This window comes from Gambusia affinis, linkage group LG18 (genome assembly GCF_019740435.1).
Source record: "Gambusia affinis linkage group LG18, SWU_Gaff_1.0, whole genome shotgun sequence".
Lineage (NCBI taxonomy): Eukaryota > Metazoa > Chordata > Actinopteri > Cyprinodontiformes > Poeciliidae > Gambusia > Gambusia affinis.
Genome location: NC_057885.1, coordinates 7,635,868 through 7,654,297, shown reverse-complemented (window position 1 = coordinate 7,654,297; position 18,430 = coordinate 7,635,868). Strand labels below are relative to the sequence as shown.

General features: G+C 39.5%; 1 protein-coding gene across 4 annotated transcripts in view; it reads right to left on the bottom strand.

The window, feature by feature from the left end:
* Positions 1-18,430, bottom strand: part of si:ch211-200p22.4 (phosphatidylinositol-binding clathrin assembly protein) — a 97,801-nt gene that overhangs the window by 17,091 nt on the left and 62,280 nt on the right. For 2 of the 4 annotated variants that reach the window (XM_044096982.1, XM_044096983.1), the window contains exons 9-13: positions 15,981-16,066; positions 15,064-15,187; positions 9,185-9,321; positions 7,028-7,128; positions 4,999-5,109 (exon numbers count right to left, since the gene is read on the bottom strand). In XM_044096982.1, coding sequence (XP_043952917.1) covers positions 4,999-5,109; positions 7,028-7,128; positions 9,185-9,321; positions 15,064-15,187; positions 15,981-16,066 — 559 coding nt within the window. The remainder of the gene's footprint in view (positions 1-4,998; positions 5,110-7,027; positions 7,129-9,184; positions 9,322-15,063; positions 15,188-15,980; positions 16,067-18,430) is intronic. The other 2 variants (XM_044096984.1, XM_044096985.1) reach the window with 1 other exon arrangement.

Here is an 18,430-nt window from a genome sequence, read left to right as displayed (position 1 = left end):
GATCCTAGCTGTCATATTCACTCTACGACTCTGAACAGTGATTGGTTTTGAATGAATATGAGTGTGCCTGGTTGAAAGCATGTGAAATAGCATTGTTTGCTTTTTTTTTAACCCCCTCCAGGTTGCCTGTACATGAAAATGACAGAGCAATTTCCTGTATTGGTGTGCATGTGAGTTTAGGAGCCAGCAGTAACAACTCCCATGTCGGCACTCATTCAGCTAATGCTTGTTACTATTTGCTGGTAGAAAAACCTGGAGGTGCGACTGCTAGTGTGGAAAAAAGGATGTTTGCGACAGGTTAAATAAATAAATAAATATAGATGTACAGTATATAAAAGTCTGCACCATTGGTTTGATTCCAAATGCAAAGTTTTTTGGGGGTTTTTAATACCAGGGGAGTTGAACAAAGAAGAAAACTCATATTTACTGCTTATAAATGGACAGTGTCTTTCTCGAGGAAATCACAGACAGGCAACTGATGGTTGGGGGCGGGGGGAGAAAAAAAGAAAAAAAAGGAGGAATAATATTTAGTTAGGGAGCGGTGTGAAGGCCTGACAGCGCTGCTGACACAAGAGATTCGAAAAACACTTTCACTGCTGGCTTAGCAAGATGAGAAAACGAGGGAGGTGGGGCAGCGTAGAGTAGGAAGAAAAATTAAAAACGGCAAGATGAAATTCAGAGGTGAAGCAAAACCAATCCAAAACAAAAAAAAGAAGAAGAAGAAGTGAGGAACAACACGAGGAGGGGTGGAGGGCGAGTCAGGCACAAGAAATGAAATCACTCTTTTCCCTCCTGAATTTAATTTCCATTCCATTGTCGACACTGTAACAAAACACTAACAACATGGCTGTTCTCCCCCCACTTCATCCGCGGTGTCAGTGAAGGAATTACAGAGCCTTTCTATTGAGACGGGAAGAAAATTGTGGCCGCAGTCGATCACACACACAGACGAAGGTGAGCTGGATGGAAAATGGGTAGAAGGGGAAGAGAAGAGTCGTATTGAACTGGGAGGATGAATGCTATCGGTTTTGGCTTAGGTGCTTTGGAGTCGGACCGAGTGTCAATATGGGCTAAAGATCAAAGGAGAGGAAGGAGGCAAATCTGGTCCAACAGCTCATCTGAAAAGCACTTGGTGCCAACCGATGTAAACTCAAACTTGATAAGGCGACATCGTCTAAAACTCAGCACAAACAATGAGAACTCGACGGTAAATACTGTTGCAGATGTAATTGATGGATATCGTGGCCACCTGTTGGAGTGAAAACAGAGCGGAAACATTTAAAAACCTCATTTTTATTAATTCGCAGTGAAATCTACTCAGACATGAGATTCACTCCCCATAATTTACTGACAGCGACTCTCCAGTCTCTTTGGTTAGAGCTGCTTTCTCGAGGCAAGAGGCAAAGATCTTTCACAGTGGTTCAAAATTTTCTTTTTCTTTTTCCTGTGTGGCACCAGATTCTCTATGTGGTTAAAACAGATCTTATCAGACTTATTTAAAGTCTAAACGTTCACCGTCTTTTGGGAAGTAGCCCAAGGGACAGTGAATGTTTTGCAATTTGATAAAAATGTCCAATTATCGTTTTATACGGAGGGGGAAATGGTTAGCCTTTTTCTTCATTCATTCTCAATGAATGAATAAAAATAAAATGGCTTTTTTAAAAGAAAATAGTTTTCTCCAGATTTCTGGAGTAGTGGATCTCTGCAGCTCCTCCACAGTTAGCAGGGTTTCTTCCCTGATCCATGCTGTCCTTTACTTGAAGCCCAGGAGTTTAGGTAAATGGTAAATGGTTTCAAACAAGTGTGTTTGTTCACTTTTCCTTCTTCCTTACTGTTATACAGTAAGTTGTGTTGATCTCATTGTCAACATCCCAACAAAATGCACTAAAGTTTGTAACTGTAAGGTAATAAAATCAGATGTACAGAGTATGAATATTTCTGAAAGCCCATATAGAGGATCCCCCTGCTCTTTATTATTTACTGCAGAACGGCTAATTCAGTGCATCCACGAAGTAATTGCAGCGTTTCACTTCTTTCTGCATTTTGTTTTGTTCCAATTTTTATTCCAAATTGTGTTAAATTTGAAACTTTCCTCAAAATGTGGGACATTATACAAATCAAGTCTAATCAACTGCATTTACCACCAACTGACTCCATTTAAGACGTTGAAGCATTTCAAGGACAATCAGTGGAAACAGGCTGAAAAAAGTTGGGAATACTTATGTTAATGTGATTTTTTTTTTTTTTTTATCAATAAATGAGCATAAAACGTTATCCCAAATTATCCTAATTGGGGATTTATGTGTAGAATGTTGATGAAAGAAGTGAAGCGCCGTGACATTTTCACACGTTTATTCTAGGAAAAATTCTAATTCTCCATAACTGTATGAAAAGATATTTATTTACGTTTACTCAAATGTTGCCAAACTTAAACTGTAGTTTAGATAAAGTAGCAAAGCATTCAATGTTGCCCTAATCATGTTTTTTTTTTGTTTTTTTTAAATATAAGTAGCAACATGGAGTTTATTTAATCCAAAAGAGAAATGGTGCATTTCTTCTTTTCCTATTCATCCGAGTGAGGAAATTCAATTCTGTGTGACAAACTTTATTAGCTCTCCTCTGTCTAGATCGCCATGATTACTCCACACAGAAGCGAGTCGAGTGCAAAAAGTACTTTTGGAAACGAGCGCCAAGGTTAGTTCTCTGGTGACTTCCTTCAGCTTTGGTGGGTTTTAGTTCCACATTAAAAAAAAGAAGAGTTAAAACCTAAAAATCAGACACTGCTGATAAATACAAAAGAAACAATTATTAGGATGAGATGGAAAACAAACAAACAAAAAAAAAAACAAGGCAGAACCTTTTTTATTGAAATTAATAAAATCTACAAATTTGAATAGAAAAGCTGGCGCCTCATTTATTAACCAATCAGAAAGAACGAAAACAAAAAAAATTGCAGCAGTTAACTAGGGAATATGGAAAAGAAAAACCGCTGCAGCAAAACGTGAGAAGGTGGAGGAGGAGAAAAAAAAAGGATTTCTTCATTTTAAAAGCGGGGAGTCGGAGGGGAAGCAGATGGACCCGAGTTGCCTGGGTGATTCTTGCCTTGTGATGTGTGATGAGGAGACGGCGAAGCGAAGACGAAACGAAAGGAGGCAGAGACACGAGGAAGAGGAGGAGGAAGGTGGCAACGGTGTGAATGACAACAAGACACAACAGACGAGAAGAAGAAGGCAGACGGAGGAGAGGGAAATGATAGAGGACGTGTGAATGGACACATTTACAAACATACAGACACATCTGTACGCGTGTGTGTGTGTGTGTGTGTGTGTGTGTGTGTGTGTGTGTGCGCCCGCAGAACGTCAGTGCACATGTGGAGCAGCTGGAAACAGAGTGAGTTTTGGGAGATGTGGTCGGTTTTGCCCAGATGGTTTATTGGTCGTTTCAACACAAGCTTTATTAGTAGAAAAGGATCCCTCCAAACACAGAACCAGTCTGGACGGAAAAGCCTCCAACTGTTGGGTCTCAAGGGGTCACACAAGGTCAGAGGAGGCGGGAAAAAAAAAATCAAAACATGATATAGAAAATGCTTTTTTAAAAGGGTTTTCTCCTAGATTCCTCTCCAACATTTCTATTTCCTAAAAATAGATTTTTTTTTTCAAATTAGTTGAGAAATTTCATGAATTATTGGTAGAAATTTCCACATGGGGGCGGAGACAGATGGGTGCTGCTGTCGTGAAAAACTGCCCAACCACAAGAAGAGAGGAAAAAAGTTCATCTCTAAAATGGCAGCAAGAGCGAAACTTCACTCACACTGCCATGCAACTGTGTTTCTCAAGCTTTTGCTTTTGTTGTCTTTTTGGTTTTTTTACGTTTTGTCAAGTTGCAACCACAAAACTGAATGTATTGTATCAAGATTTTAAGCGCCGGAGCAACACAAGGAGGTTTGTAATTTTATTGTGAAAGGACAAAGACAAATGATTTGGTTCCAAAGTTATGGTTTCACCAACTCGAATTTAAGACTTTTTAAGACCACCATGAAAGAAATGTAAGAGCTGTGTTGCACAGAAATTTACGTAATTTTTACAAAATATTTTACTATTCTCTCTACAGCCTTATCCCCAGGTTGCCTTTAATGCACAGAGTGCATTTATCCTCGTGTGAGTCAATGGCAAAGACAAACGATGATAGACACAATAAACCTAGCTAGCTAGCTAGTTGGCAATGGTTTATTAGCCGGTAGCGTGACTCAAACTTTTGACTGACAGTAAAGTCCCTGAAGAAAATAAAATCTACATAGAATATGTATGGCCAGGACAGAACATTAGACCTTTGGTTAGACGAAAACGATTGGTTCAGGTTGATGCACGGTATTAGCTTCCCTTCCCCGATGTTCACTCCACTGCACAGTTATGCTCTACTTTGTGGTGCCATGTTATGTAACATCCACACAAACCGAAGTCATAGTTAGTGTATGTGACGAGATGAAATTCAAAGAAGTTTCAATAGCACAACAAAAGCACTGCGTGGAAGTCGAACCTCACCTGTGAAGAGGGAAAACGGTTAAACAAAGTTTCACAATGGTAACAAAATGATCTAATCTGAAGGTTTAACAGTAGAAAATATAATGCAGGATGTCCCTGTTTTAGAGCTCAGAGACAGATTGATTACATCAGGATAAAATAAAGTAAGCCAGAAGGAGGAAATGCAAGAGAAATTCTACTGAATTTGAAGTTCGCCGATACCAAGACCTTGTGGTTTCCGTCTCTGTGGTAGAGATCATTATTAGACAACAAACCCCCAAAATAAATAAATAAACCCACAACATGAAGCAGAGTTAGAAAGCAAAAAAAACAAAAGCCAATCCCCAGAGCAGAGCAGACACAGATTGCTGAAACTAATCAGAGGGTTAGTCCAGAGCGCCGGCACGCTGCCATCAAAGCCAAAGGGTTTTAGTCACTTCCCTGTCCGGACAGTCGGACAGAGCGAGGGGCTGTTTACCGGCTGCAGGTTGTGGGCCGTTGTTACTGGGTGTGGCCTTATTCCCGAACACTGCATCGAAATCTACACTCATGGCCTGGGTGGTCTGCTGCAGCGGCCGGCTCTCCAGTCCTGAGGAATGCAGTTAAATACGACTGAGTAAGGCTGTGCTGGACTAGCTTTATCCCACAAACGTTCACCAAGGACGCTGCGGGAGACGCAACCAGGACGAGTTTTATAGGGAAACGATGTTGCGGCTTCGCTGTAGGGAGGATTCCCAAACCTCCTGCTAACCTAATCCCGGTAGATTTAGGAACCTGGACGCCGCTCTTCCACTGTCGTCGCTTTGAAATTTAGGATTCTGCGCAGGCTGCTGAAGGTTTCAAAGCAAAGCCTGTTCATGAGGAAATCTATTGATGCACCCGAGCGTGTGTTCACTGTTGGGAGAAATGTCATTATCTGAACAAAACGCTGCACAACAACAACAAAAAAAAGATATTTGTGAATCTCCCAGGGAAAGAATAAAACTCTTTATTGAACAGCACTGTCTGACATTTTCTTTTGTGTGTGTAAAAACTCTCATTTTAATCTCGCTGCACCTACAAACTGGGTTCAGTCTCAGGATTCTTTAAACTTCTGGCAGATTTATCATGAATTCTGAATTTGTGAGCATGAAAATAATGGATGACTAGAAAAAGATGAAAGATGAATGGATGATAGCCATGAATGAATTTCGCTGGAAGATGTGATAATATTGGTTGTTTGAGGCAATATAATGGCAAAGGCATAATAATAATAATAATAATAATAATAATAATAATAATAATAATAATAATAATAATAATAATAATAATAATAATAATAATAATAATAATAACAGTAACGCACATTCTCAAAGATGAGTAAACTTTAAACAAAGGAGATGGAAGACATTTTAAGTATTCAAAATAAATGAACAAAAACAACAGAAACAATAAATAAATCGGATCATGAAGTCTCTGTGAACAAAATTATCCTTTAAAACAATTAATATTTGAGACCAAAGCACCAGACTGAAAACTATTATTACCCAGTTTTTGGCAGAAAGAGAAAAACGATAAAAGACGCAAATTAAAATGATTGAGCTCGTTTTAATTTTATCACGCAATTAGTTGATTTATTGATTATTGCGACAGACCTGAGGATGCATAAAAAATACTGACAGGCTAAAGGACGAACTTTTAAATGAACAAAAAATAGGTAGGTGGATGGAAAAAAACAAGAGATTCATGGATGGACAGATAAAGTGATGGACGGATGCAATAGAAGACAGATGGCATAAAATACCGGTCAGTGGGTGGAAATGCTGATATTTTCTCCTCTTACTGCCATATTACATGTGTTTTTCTAGTCAAATCCCAGACGGTGTAGGAACCCTGTGATCAATAAACCACCAATAAAATGTTAAGAGGAGATAATGTTGTGTCCTGTTGGATGACCAAACAGCAAAACAATATGACAATGCAGCTCCTGCACGTTCTAACAAATCAGTCTATTTACAGGAACTGATCCCCTGAGCAGCCGTTTGATTAAACAGCATTCTCTGTTGCATCGCTGTAGAGAAAAACAACAGTGGACTGGAAGCGGTGAAGTCAGACCCACCAACGCTGCCGACGACGACGACGGCGGCCGCTGTCACTTACAACTTTTGAAATCTGCCCAAGCGAATTTACCAAATGGCTCCGGCGGTAATCCTGTGACACAAAGCTTTTAATACTCCACACCGCCAGAGCTTCCAGATGAATCACTGTGCTACACTTTAATTCAAGATGGCTGATAGCGAGCTGAAAATGTCAGCTCAGAAACACACAGGGCATAGCTAATATACGCCCGGGTTTCAGCGGGAAAACAGCAACGACAACCACGATTGGTTCCTCGCGCCATTTTGAAAAGTGGAACCACAATCGCAGGAGTTATTATTACAAAGCCAAGCGCGCTTATTTATAGGGAAACAGTCGTACCTTTTTGTCTCGGGGGTGCCGATAAATACGGAAGGGAGATGAAAGCTTACCTCCCCAGGCACTGTTGGCGTTGGAGATGGAAGGAGTGCTCTGCCCGGCGGGGATGAAGGCCGGCTGAAGATCAAACAGGTCGCTGTTCAGGTTGGGGACGCTGAGGAGCAAACAGGAAGGGGAGGCAGAGGTGAGGAAGTGAGAAAGGGACAGGACAGAAAAGAAATAAATCAAAATATCAACCACAAAAAAACACCACAGAAAAAAAAGTGTGGAGAAATAAAAGGAGGCAGAGAGAGAGTATTAATATTTAATCAACTGAGCATAAATAGCTAAAGTCGCCACTAAAAATGTTCGTTTGTCACAGATCAAGATTAATCCCCGCTCTCTGCAGGGCTATAAAATCTTCCCCCTGAGCAATAAAGCAGTTAACGGCAGTAAATTCACAGTGTGTAAATTATGCTCCGATTATTAAATCCAAATACTTTATCCATTTCCTGGGAAGGAGTCGGGGAAAGATTTCTGGGCCTCAGAACGAAAACTGACATGCAAGCGGACGAGATCTCATCTCAGGGTTCGGAGTTTTGCTGATAAACACTCTGAACCGTGAAGACAGCTTTCAGGATTTTTGTTAAACGTCGTATGAAGAACATTTTCCTCTCTTGACAAACTCTTGCTAAATAATGACATCCCGACCCCGATTGTGCCAGTTCAAACGCATCTAAAGGTTAACTACAGGACGATATCAAGCCGCAAAAAGTTACTATGATGTGGTGATTCAGTTCAAAAAGTTAAAAAAATCCTATTTTTATGTATAGATGGTGATTCACTTCTATTCATTTATATGAAGGCAAGCCACAAAGGTTTACTGCTTTAGACACCAGTTGCCTGCAGAGTGCTCTTTCCAAGCACCCTGATGGAAAGCTAAGTGGAAGGAAAACATCTGGCCGATACAGACGCATCAAGTTTCATTTTATTTCATTTTACTTTTTATTTCATTCACTTAATATGACTATAAACTTATAAAGTCTGCCCCCTATTGATGTAAATATTAGCTATTCAACTCAAAAGACTATAACAAGGATATTTCAAATTTCAAAACAAAACAAGAAATGTAATTAAAGTAAAAGAAAACCTGACTAAGTACGGACTCCAATGACTGAACGGTACATGTACATACTGTAGTGAAAGTCGGTTTTTGTTAGTTGTGCACAATACTGTAACTTTGTAAAAAAAAACAAAAAAAAAAAAAAAAAACCTGAATGTTGAGCTTCCTGTAAGCCACCATCATCAAAACTAGTTGGAAAAAAATGCTTAAAAGGAACAGTATTGTGTGTTTTCCATTCACCTGGTATCATTTTATAGAACAATCAAGTAACTATGTTATCAGTTGCTATGAAAATGTTGTATATATCAAACATAACGTAAAAGAAATTTTACTTTGTAATTTAACGCCTTGAATATGGGCCTCTGTCTCTTTAAGAAGCTTCTGCTCTTCCTGAGGCTCCGCCTTCAGGATGTCGTCACAACATGGCTCCTCTATTAACCCTGTAACAGTGTTTTTACCAGCATTGCACTGAGACGGAGCTCATGTAATGAGCTCAGCAGATGCGCAGTTCTACCAGGTGTTTGCTAATTGCTGCTGGCTAGTCTGAAGGAGCTGAGTGGGGCAGTTGCGTTGGAGGGCAGCTCTTTAACGCAGAAGTTCGGAATCTTGGCAACTGCAGCTCCAGGTATGTTCATAATGAGGAATAACATAACATGATTTAAAACTCAAAAAAGTCAATTTTACATACTGCGGGGTTCAAATATTGCTGTGTGTTATAACCCTAAATGAATTTCAGATTTTAATGTAATTACTGAAATGACAGGACTTTGATTATATTATAATTTATAGCGATGCCCTTGAATATCCAAAGCGGATGATTCAGACACTTTGCAGATGGATAACACAAGAATAGTCCACAAAGCCTTTCTATCTGATTTTAAAAGGCGTTTCTGATGTTACATAAGTAATTCCATGTGGTCCATTATGTCAAATCTAGATCTGGACTTTTTTTTTCCCACCTAAACAACCCAAGCTGGGATGAAAAACTGCTGCTCATCTGTTGAATTCCTGAACACATTCCTTTAGAAATATTTGGGTCAACGTCTACCATGACGGATGCTGAACGGCGTGAGCAGATTTCCGACCGTGTCTGCTTAGGTTTGTGCACCTGTTTGCATTCAGCACGGAGCCAAACATCTCCGGGGTGTGTGAGATGTGGTTGTTGTTGTTGGCGCTGCCGATCGACTGGCTGCTGGGGGAGGCAGAGGGTGGAGTCTGCATGCTGATCTCCTTCAGGCGCTGGTCCTGGACAAAAAGAAAAAAAAAAAGAAAAAAAAAGACAGACGTCAAACGTGAGAGAAGCGAGGACCCCAGCAGAGCTTGAGGACAGACTAGGGTGTTCTGGATTCATTTGAAATTGGGTACAGAGATAAATAAATTGCTTTTAACAGGCTAACAAGTCAAACTGAAGACTTTAAGATATTCTTAATGACAACTTGATTGAAATTTAAGGCCAAAAAACTAAATATTGGGGATGGTTGACCACTGTGGAACTTGCATGATGAGGAAAAGCATGGCTAGATAGATAACTGGCTAGCTAGCTACTTTTCACTTCATTTTTTGACTCGGCATGAGAGTGGTCATTTTATTTATCAAGTTGTGTTTTACATATTTTATGTTATTGTTTACGGTAAATTATTTTGTTGTTTTTACATGATTCAGCACTTTCGCCAGTTTTGCTGTTTCAAAAGTGCTTATAAATAAAGTTGTCTTGGCTAGCTAGCAAGGGTCTATTTGCCCTTGATAATATATCCTTCTTGTTGGTATCTATTAAGAGAAAAGGGCTTGACAAACAACTAGCTAGCAACTGGTAAATAGCAGCAAATATACTATTGCTAGCTAGATAACTAAAACAGCCTTGTCATCGCTAGCAAGGCCAAATTTACCCTTGCTAGGGCAGCTAGCTGGTAACTGCATATTTGCCGCTAGTAACCAGTAGCCTGAACCACCTGAAGCCACAGAACACAGTAAAGATTTTGGCACAAGACTCAAGCTTTTGCCTGACAGAAAAGTTGCATGAAAAAAAAAATAAAAAAATTACATAAACAAGAACGTGCGATATTAAACAGTCCTGTCACTGTTAAGACCTGAGAGTAACGTATTTAAAGCATACAATATTTTAATGACTTTAAGGCTTTTTAGGATGCGTGGACACCCTGTGTAACCTAACGGTAACAACTCATCTGAGTCAAAGTTGGCAGATGATATTGTCAGATATTGATACCTTGTAATGCAGAGACAAAATGTAAAAAGCTAGATGTAAATTTTTTTTTGAAATGCAATAAGATTTCTTTGGGTGCATGTTTGGCTTTTAGTATTCCTACAAAAGCCAAAAAGCAGCCCCAAAGTGCTTCTAGAAATGCTGCTATCAGGGTTTAAGATTCAGAATACAGGGATTTTAAAGCTAATTAGTCCTTTTAAAGAAAATAATTTAAAGAGCATACATGGACCTTCCTAGTTCTTTTCATGTCATGTCTGACCCTGTTCTGTCAAGAACCAGGTGCTGCTGAGAAAAGAGTTTAGTTCTCTCTAGTGACATATACACAAATCAGCAAAGCCCGTCCACTGCTACAGCTACAACAAAAAAACTAAACATTCTGCATTTTAATATAAGCTTTATTCTCGTTGTTGTGCTGAGTCAAGGTGACGGAGGTCAATAGATGTGAAGAATGACGTGACAAAAACAACAGGGGCCGTTTCCATTAGGCTCAAACTGCAGCACAACGCTGCTGACATCTGCAAGACAGCCGGGGAAACGATTGGAAGCTTCCGGACTTATCTCAGGAAAAAGACACAGGGAAGAAAACTGTGGGAAAATATCAAAATATTATGCAACTTTCTGGTCCGAGATCAGCACTTCTACCAAGCCATAATCTACGTTTATGATGTGGCTTTGGTTTTAGAGTATTAACCCAAGGGTTGACTGTGAATGGTGAGGTAAGGCAGGGTCAGTTTTGAAAGATTTCACATTATGGAGGCTAATGATGGGTCCTTGAAGGAAGTTGCAATCACTCATTAAGTCAAGCAAAGCTTTTTTTGCATCGGACATTTCAGCAACAAGGCAGTTCAAAGTGATATTTACATCATAAAAACGTCACACAGTTGCCAATTATGAAACAAGCAATAAGCATTACATTTGGTCAAACGCCATCATCAAAATCATCAAGCACATATCCAATGACAAATGTTCCGCTTACTACTAATCAAAAGCAACTCTAAACAGGTGGGTCTTTAAGCCTCGATCTAAATAAAGTCAGTGTTTCGGCAACTCTGCAGCTTTCTGGAAGTTTGTTCCAGAGTAGAGGAGCATAAATTGTGGTTCTGGAGATGCAGAGTAGACCAGAACCAGAAGATCTGAATGGTGTGGAAGGTTGATCCAATAATAATAACAACAATAACAGGTCTTAACATAATATGGTGCTAAGCAATAAATGTAAATTCATTCATTATTCGCAATTTTTGCGCAAATCTAACCAATTGCTTTAACATTTTCTGTATTTCCATGTTTTCTGACCAATATCTGTAACTCGGCTGAATTTTGACTAATCGACTTGGCGTCCAATAATTTAACTTCCTGTTGATGACATTTCTTGAAAGGCGAGTGAGCGAGATGAAAGCGTGTGTTTCTTTATGTTCTCTATAATTTCCTTCTACTGTTTGCGCAACTCATGTTAACTTGAGTAATCATTATGAAATAATTTTTTTTCCACTTTGATAACTCCTCGGGACATGATGTTATTTGTGATATTTCAAGAAAGTACTTGAAAGTGTTATTTGTACTTTAAATATTAACCTTATCAAAATTCTGTCTTGTTTTTTTTGGGAAGATTATTTGCAACAACTTCAACGTTCTTGTAAGGCCACATTACGGTGAAAATATAGCTGAAAAGAAGGCAACTTTTTAAGAATGACGACGCAAAAATCTGTCAATTTTTGCGTCCTTCCAACATCCTGTAAGGACTGAATAATTCACAGGGACTTTAGATTTTAACACCAAACAATGAAACAATTTAATTTGACAATTTATCCATTGTAAAGATATTTTAAAAAACAGTCAAACCTGTTGTATTGCATCATCCCTTCCCTAATCCCTCATTTTCTTGTTGTATTTCACTGTCGGGGTATCTAACACACCAGACCTTTTAATTTGCCCAGCAGAGATCAATGCACTAGTTGTTTTTTTCTCCCCGTCAGGAAATTCACTGTGGGAGATTATCCCCCCCCAAAAAACGTACCGTTTGCCCAACGAATGAGGCAATTTCCAGTAGAGCAGTCAGGCCGGTTATTGGTATGGATGACTGCAGTCGGAGTGAAAACACAGCTCCTCAAAGAGCCTTTATGTGGCTTATTTACACAAGGCCAGACGGAGGTTTTAATTCAGTGCACAACTTTAAGGTGAAGAAATGTTCCAAGTCACCTTACAACCTCTGCCGCCTTTAAAAGGATCCAGAGCGGATTAATAAAACAGAATCTCCTGCTGTACCAGCCTCCTCCTCATTTCTATTCCGACAGAGTAGTGAGGGGAGGAAAAAAAAAAAAAAAAAGCAGCCAACTGCTGGTATTGTTTGGGCTGAAGCCCCAGCTGGACAGTAGCTGAGCGTGGAAGTGATTTTGTATGAGCGCGTTGAACCCATATGGACACCAGAGAGCGCAGACAGCTGGACTGGAAGGTTTTGGATGACCCCTCCTGACCTCTCCCCAACTCTCTTATTGAACTATGTTCTCACTTAATTTCACCTCTTCTTTCTAAATAAAAAAACCCCAAAACAAGAACAACAACAACAACAAAAAAGGAAAACAACTCAAGCGCATCTCGATAGAAGCGGGACAAACCAAGGGCACAGAGTAAACAGAGAAATATAATCCAATCAAACGCACCGGGACAGCGAGGCAACGCTAACGGTGCATAATCTCACATGATTCGTACACACAAGAGGCTTGTAGCGGGTTTACACAGACAGAGGGGCAGCGCTACTATGTAAACTGCAACATTTTCTTACGAGGTGTGAGCGAGCAACGCGTGAAACGAAGCTTGTGTACACACACACGCATACACACACACACACAGCAGATGCTGCTATGTGTGCCTGAATTGTAGTTCCCACTGAGCTCTCAGTCAATTACAGTTTGCTGCAAGGCAGGACTCCCAGGGCTTGAGTGAAAAATGCCAACACATTTTATACTTGACTTTTCAATTGCGTGGCCCCGCTACCACTGAAGCCTTTTGGCCTTTATTTCTCAACTGGAGTCGAGATGTTGAAGATGGAGGAGTGGAGGACGAACCACTGGCATTCCTGGCGCAGCGTGTCACGCGTTGTGATGTGCTGTGCCAAGTGAAGCTACGACGTGGAAATGTTTGCAGGTTTATACTGATTGTTCCGACTTCTGGGTCGACACATCTTCTCTTACGCAGTTTAACCGTCCGGATCTCTTCTCATTTTCCTTAACAAGATGGCCGCCATGTCCAATTCTCCTAGTGGAAGCTGACCAAAGCATGCAGTGTGGGTACACAGATTAAAAAAACAAATATGCACAGCCCTTCAACGCCTCTACTGGCCACTTACAGTAATTGGTTTGAATCTTCTGTAACAAACAGGAACTTCTTTGTGTCAACAGGTAACTTCTCATTGGAATGGCCAGAAGTCACATGTGGTGTACCACAAGGGTCAATCCTGGGACAACTTCCTGTTTAACATCTACATAGTTCCCGCTAGCTCAGGTTAGGGCTGTCACAATAACAGATTTTGCTGGACATTAACTTTTCTCGAAAGTTATTGCAATAAACGATAATATTGTTGTTTTGAGACCACTATCAACGATAATGGCATAATAACGCAAGAACACATTCTGAAAGATCAATAAACTTTAAATTCTAATGAATATTTAACACCGGAGGCGGGATACATGTTAAACATCCACAATAAACAAAACAACAAATAAAATGAATGATGAAGTCTCTGTAAACAAAGTCGCTAGTTGAGACCGAAGCACCAGACTGAAGACTTTTGTCATCCATTTTTAAATAGAAAGAGAGAGAAGAGAGAGAAAATGATAAATCCTGCAGAAGGAAATGATTTAGCTCATTTCAATTTATCATGTGATTTATTGATTTATTGCTTTTGGTGACAGGCCAAGCTAAGGTTACAAAAAGTAATAAGATTAGTTACCATAGCTACACAGCTCTACATTACAATGTCACCAGGAGTTTCTGAACCCATCCGAGGTCTCGACAGATGCTAAGAACAAATAAATATGTGAATGTGCCATAACTTTCTCCCTCTGGACAGAAACAAAAGTGAAGTTATCATCTTTGGAGCTAAAGAGAAACGATGTTGAATCAGCGCGCAGCTTCAGTTTTTACAGCTAAACATGAGTGATCAGGTCTGTAATCTGGGTGCATTTTTAACTACCTGCAGATGCGAGGAGGGATTTGTAAACCTTTCTTTAAGAGTGGAAACTGTTTCCTGTCCACAAAATCTAAAACAAACCCTACAAATAAGAACTCCAATGACATTTAATAGCTTCAATCTAAGTTTCATTAGGATATCCTCAAGTTTTAGAAGATACCTACTTTCCTATACATATTCACTCCTAAGAAGTTGAATACTTTTAGGGTTAGTAAATCCTTATGAATACACAGTCCAGCACAGTCTCTGTTCTAGACATATATATTTTATATAAGACATAAAATATACATATTTTATATAAGACATAAAATATACATATTTTATATAAGCATGCCTATAATGAATCCATCTTAAATAAGAAAACTAGCATAGCTAAGAACTGGATTAAAATCCTACAAAGCCTTTTGTGTCTTAAGAAGCAGCTGCACAGAACTCAATGAACTGGCTGCAAAGACGCCACTTGAATTCACTTGAGAAAGGACAGATCAGTCTGAACTCAAGCTCCTTCCGAGAGCCTCTTGGCTGCTTCATCTCACAGTCTAACTGTCTCCTTCAGAGGTGACGGGGCCTCAAATCTTACCTTGAGAGCCTGCAGCCTGGCCTGCTCCTCCTCCAAGGCCTGCTGCTTCTCCTTCTCATCCATGCGGCTGAAGGACATGCCGGTGGAGGACAGAGACGAGACAGCACTCGACAAGGTGGACGCTCTGGAAAAAAAAAAAAAGTGAGTATACGACTTGACCGCGTTTCGTAAAAAAGAAAAGAGAAAAATCTCAGAGTTTTTGGTGTAGTGTCTAGCTGAAACGTCTTAGCACACTTGAAATAACCTTTCAGCAAGATATAGGGGCTTGTTTTAGTCGACAGTTACTTAATATTGATGAAACAGTACTAACTCCATGGGCGGAAATTTTTTTCCCATGTTATAAGTGGAAAAACTTTTTGACTTAACTTATTGACTTAAAACAAGATCCTGTTTTGTGCTGAAAAGTGACTTCTAAGCCGGTTTTGCTTATTTCAAGTGTACTGAGAAACTAGTAGGCCTGTCTCAATAAAACATTTTCCTGGATGATAAAATCGACTCAAAACTTATTGCAATAAACGATAATATTGCTGTATTGGTCTGTATATTTGGTCTCAAACGTATTGAGACCATTTTGGTAATGGCATAATAAATGCAAGAAAACACTCTGAAAGACCAGTAAACTTTAAATACTGATGAACATTTAACACTGGCACTCCAAAATCAATCAACTATGAAGATTGTAAATGAAATTGTGTTTCAAAAAAGGGCTAGTTGAGACCAGAGCACCAGACTAAAGACTTTTGTCATTGACTTTTTGATAAGAAAAAAAGAGAGAGAAAAGAGAAGTCCTGCAAATGTATATTCTGGAGTTCATTTTGTCACACGATTAACTGATTTATTGCGACAGGCCTAGAAACTAGACCAAAATTTCCTCGACTTTTAAATCTACTCCGGTGCTTTGCGACTGGAACGCGGACCTTGTGTCTGCATTCAACTCCTTCGTCTTCTTGCCCTCCAGGGAGGCAAGGTGCTGCTCCAAAGCCTCCAGGAGGCTGCTGGGGGCCTGAGAAACAAAACAGAGACGTTCACCGATCTGCAGCAGCTTCTGGAGAACACTGCTCTCTCTCACTCTCTCTCAAAATGCACACACACAAAAAAAAAAAAAGAGGGAAGAAAATCCCACCCACACACTCCCAGAGTTGCGCTCACACAAACACAGCACCCAGAGTTAGTCGGCCTCTCAGGAAGGTAACGGAGTGCATCAGGCTCCAAGAATAGCCATGGCAACATGCAGCAAACACTCACATTGTTAGCAGGAGAACAAAGGAGGAGGTAGAGAAACAAAGAGTGAGGAAAAAGGTGGGGAGTAAAAGGAGGGAGTAGTAGGGTTTTCATTATCCTTCTCTTTACTTCACATGAGCAGAAGGCGGTGATACCTACAGCACACCGTTTCTTCCGCTCTGTTTTGCTTCCGTTTTTGTTGATTGATCTGCATTTAGTTTCAATATGCTCACTCTTTTCACCTGTTGTACTTGGAAACTAGCATTCCCTCACTTCATCTAATTGCCTGTCAAGAAAGAAAAAAAAAAAATCCCCAGCAGATGCAGTGAGGGGAATCTAAACAGCTCCCATCACTGCACACGACTCAATCAAAATCAGCCGGAGAACGGGTTTACCGAGAATTGTTGCTATGGAGCTCTGGATAAGATTCAGGTGGAGAGCTCACGCTGGTAGGCAAACTACCCTGTGGTTGTTAGGTGCTTCATTAGCAGTCAAAAGACAAAAAGAGAGAAACCAGAAGAAAAAAACTAATTCACTGTGTTGGGAAAGAAAGGCAGCAGGAGCTGGGTTCAGGTTTCGCTGAAAAAAAAAAAAAAAAAAAAAGAAAACGTACAAGGGAAATTCTCCCACTGTGCAAATATGACAACGTCATGTCTGCCTCTCCGTCCACAAGAATGTTGCTGGCAGCGATGTGGACCTGCACGCAAATGCATAAAGTGCTCAGAGGCCTCTGGCTGGCGAGGTGATGGGAGCCTGCCAAAAACGTCGCCCGGTTGTTAAAGAGACAGTGGCCTGAGCTATAAGAGGTCAACTGGTCTGAATAGGTAAAAATAAACAAAAGTTCACTTGATAGTATGGTGGGGTTTTTTTTTTTTTTTTTACTAATTTTATCTCAAGTAAAAATATCATAGTACTTGAACACAAATTCACCTTAATATTTTTTATTTAAGAGCAACAGTTAAATTGATAGTGAAGCAGAAATACGAGAGTAAAATCCACTGAATAACAGCAAGTTTACTTGGTGCCATTTTGATTTGCATAGACAAAAACAAACTAATTTTAGCTGGTTTAATAGTCACCAGGGGTCCAGAGCCACGAGTTGTTCTTTGGACCTTCCACAATGGCTCTTAAAGGTGCAGTATGTAATTTTTATAAAAGGATATGTTTTCTACGCATTTGTTAAAAGTCTCACCACATTGTGATAGTTTGCTAACCAACCTGAATCGCACATAGTGATCGATTGTGCCAAGACCCGCCCCCTGGTTCTGATTGGTTGTTTCTAATTGGCACTATAAGCACTGGCAGAGGAGCTAAATTTTTTATTTTTTTATTTTTTTACACATCATCTGTCTCATACCAAACTGTCATAACGGTGGCATGATAATGTAGTGCAGCTTTAATAAGTATGGCTAAAAATAATTTAAAAAAGAAAAAGCTAATATGTCTAAATTTAGATCCAATAACAGACTAAATTTTTCCAGTTAATTCCTGCAATATCTGAACTGAATTTTCACAAAGAGTAACAGTGAAAGTACAAGTAATATGCTTTTAAAACCAATTTTGTTGCCATTAGGGTTGGACTATATGTACGGTACTTCAAATAACATTTCCTTCAGTAGATATTTATCTAAAATTACAACCTGTCATTTTTCAGAATGTTGTGCAACATTAATGTCTCTAAATGAGTTTTTGTTTGGCCGGATGGAGAGTAAAAATGGTTGTTTAAGTTATAAAGGTCACACATCCTTGATTTATACAATGGCGATTTCAGATTTCTGTAACATATTCCGTAACATATTACTGAAGTGTGATATATCACTGAAAAAGAAAATAAATAGTTCAGTTTTATTTATGTATCCGTCTCTTAGCCCTTTAAATCTCAGGAATACTGATTTAAATCGACCTAAATAAAACATACGCATACTTTCGGGTAAAATTCAGTTTGCTTCATCAATGCATAACGGAAAATATCCTTTAAAATCCTCATATATATATAAATCATCTCACCAGACACTGACCAATGCTTAGCCAGTGTTGTGTGCTTAACTTTTGGAAGGCATGGATAAAAGTCAGCACAGAAAAAAAACCCGACAATAACAGCGCCGTAATAACCAGGCCATTCACTATTCTTGTCAAGCACAGTGAA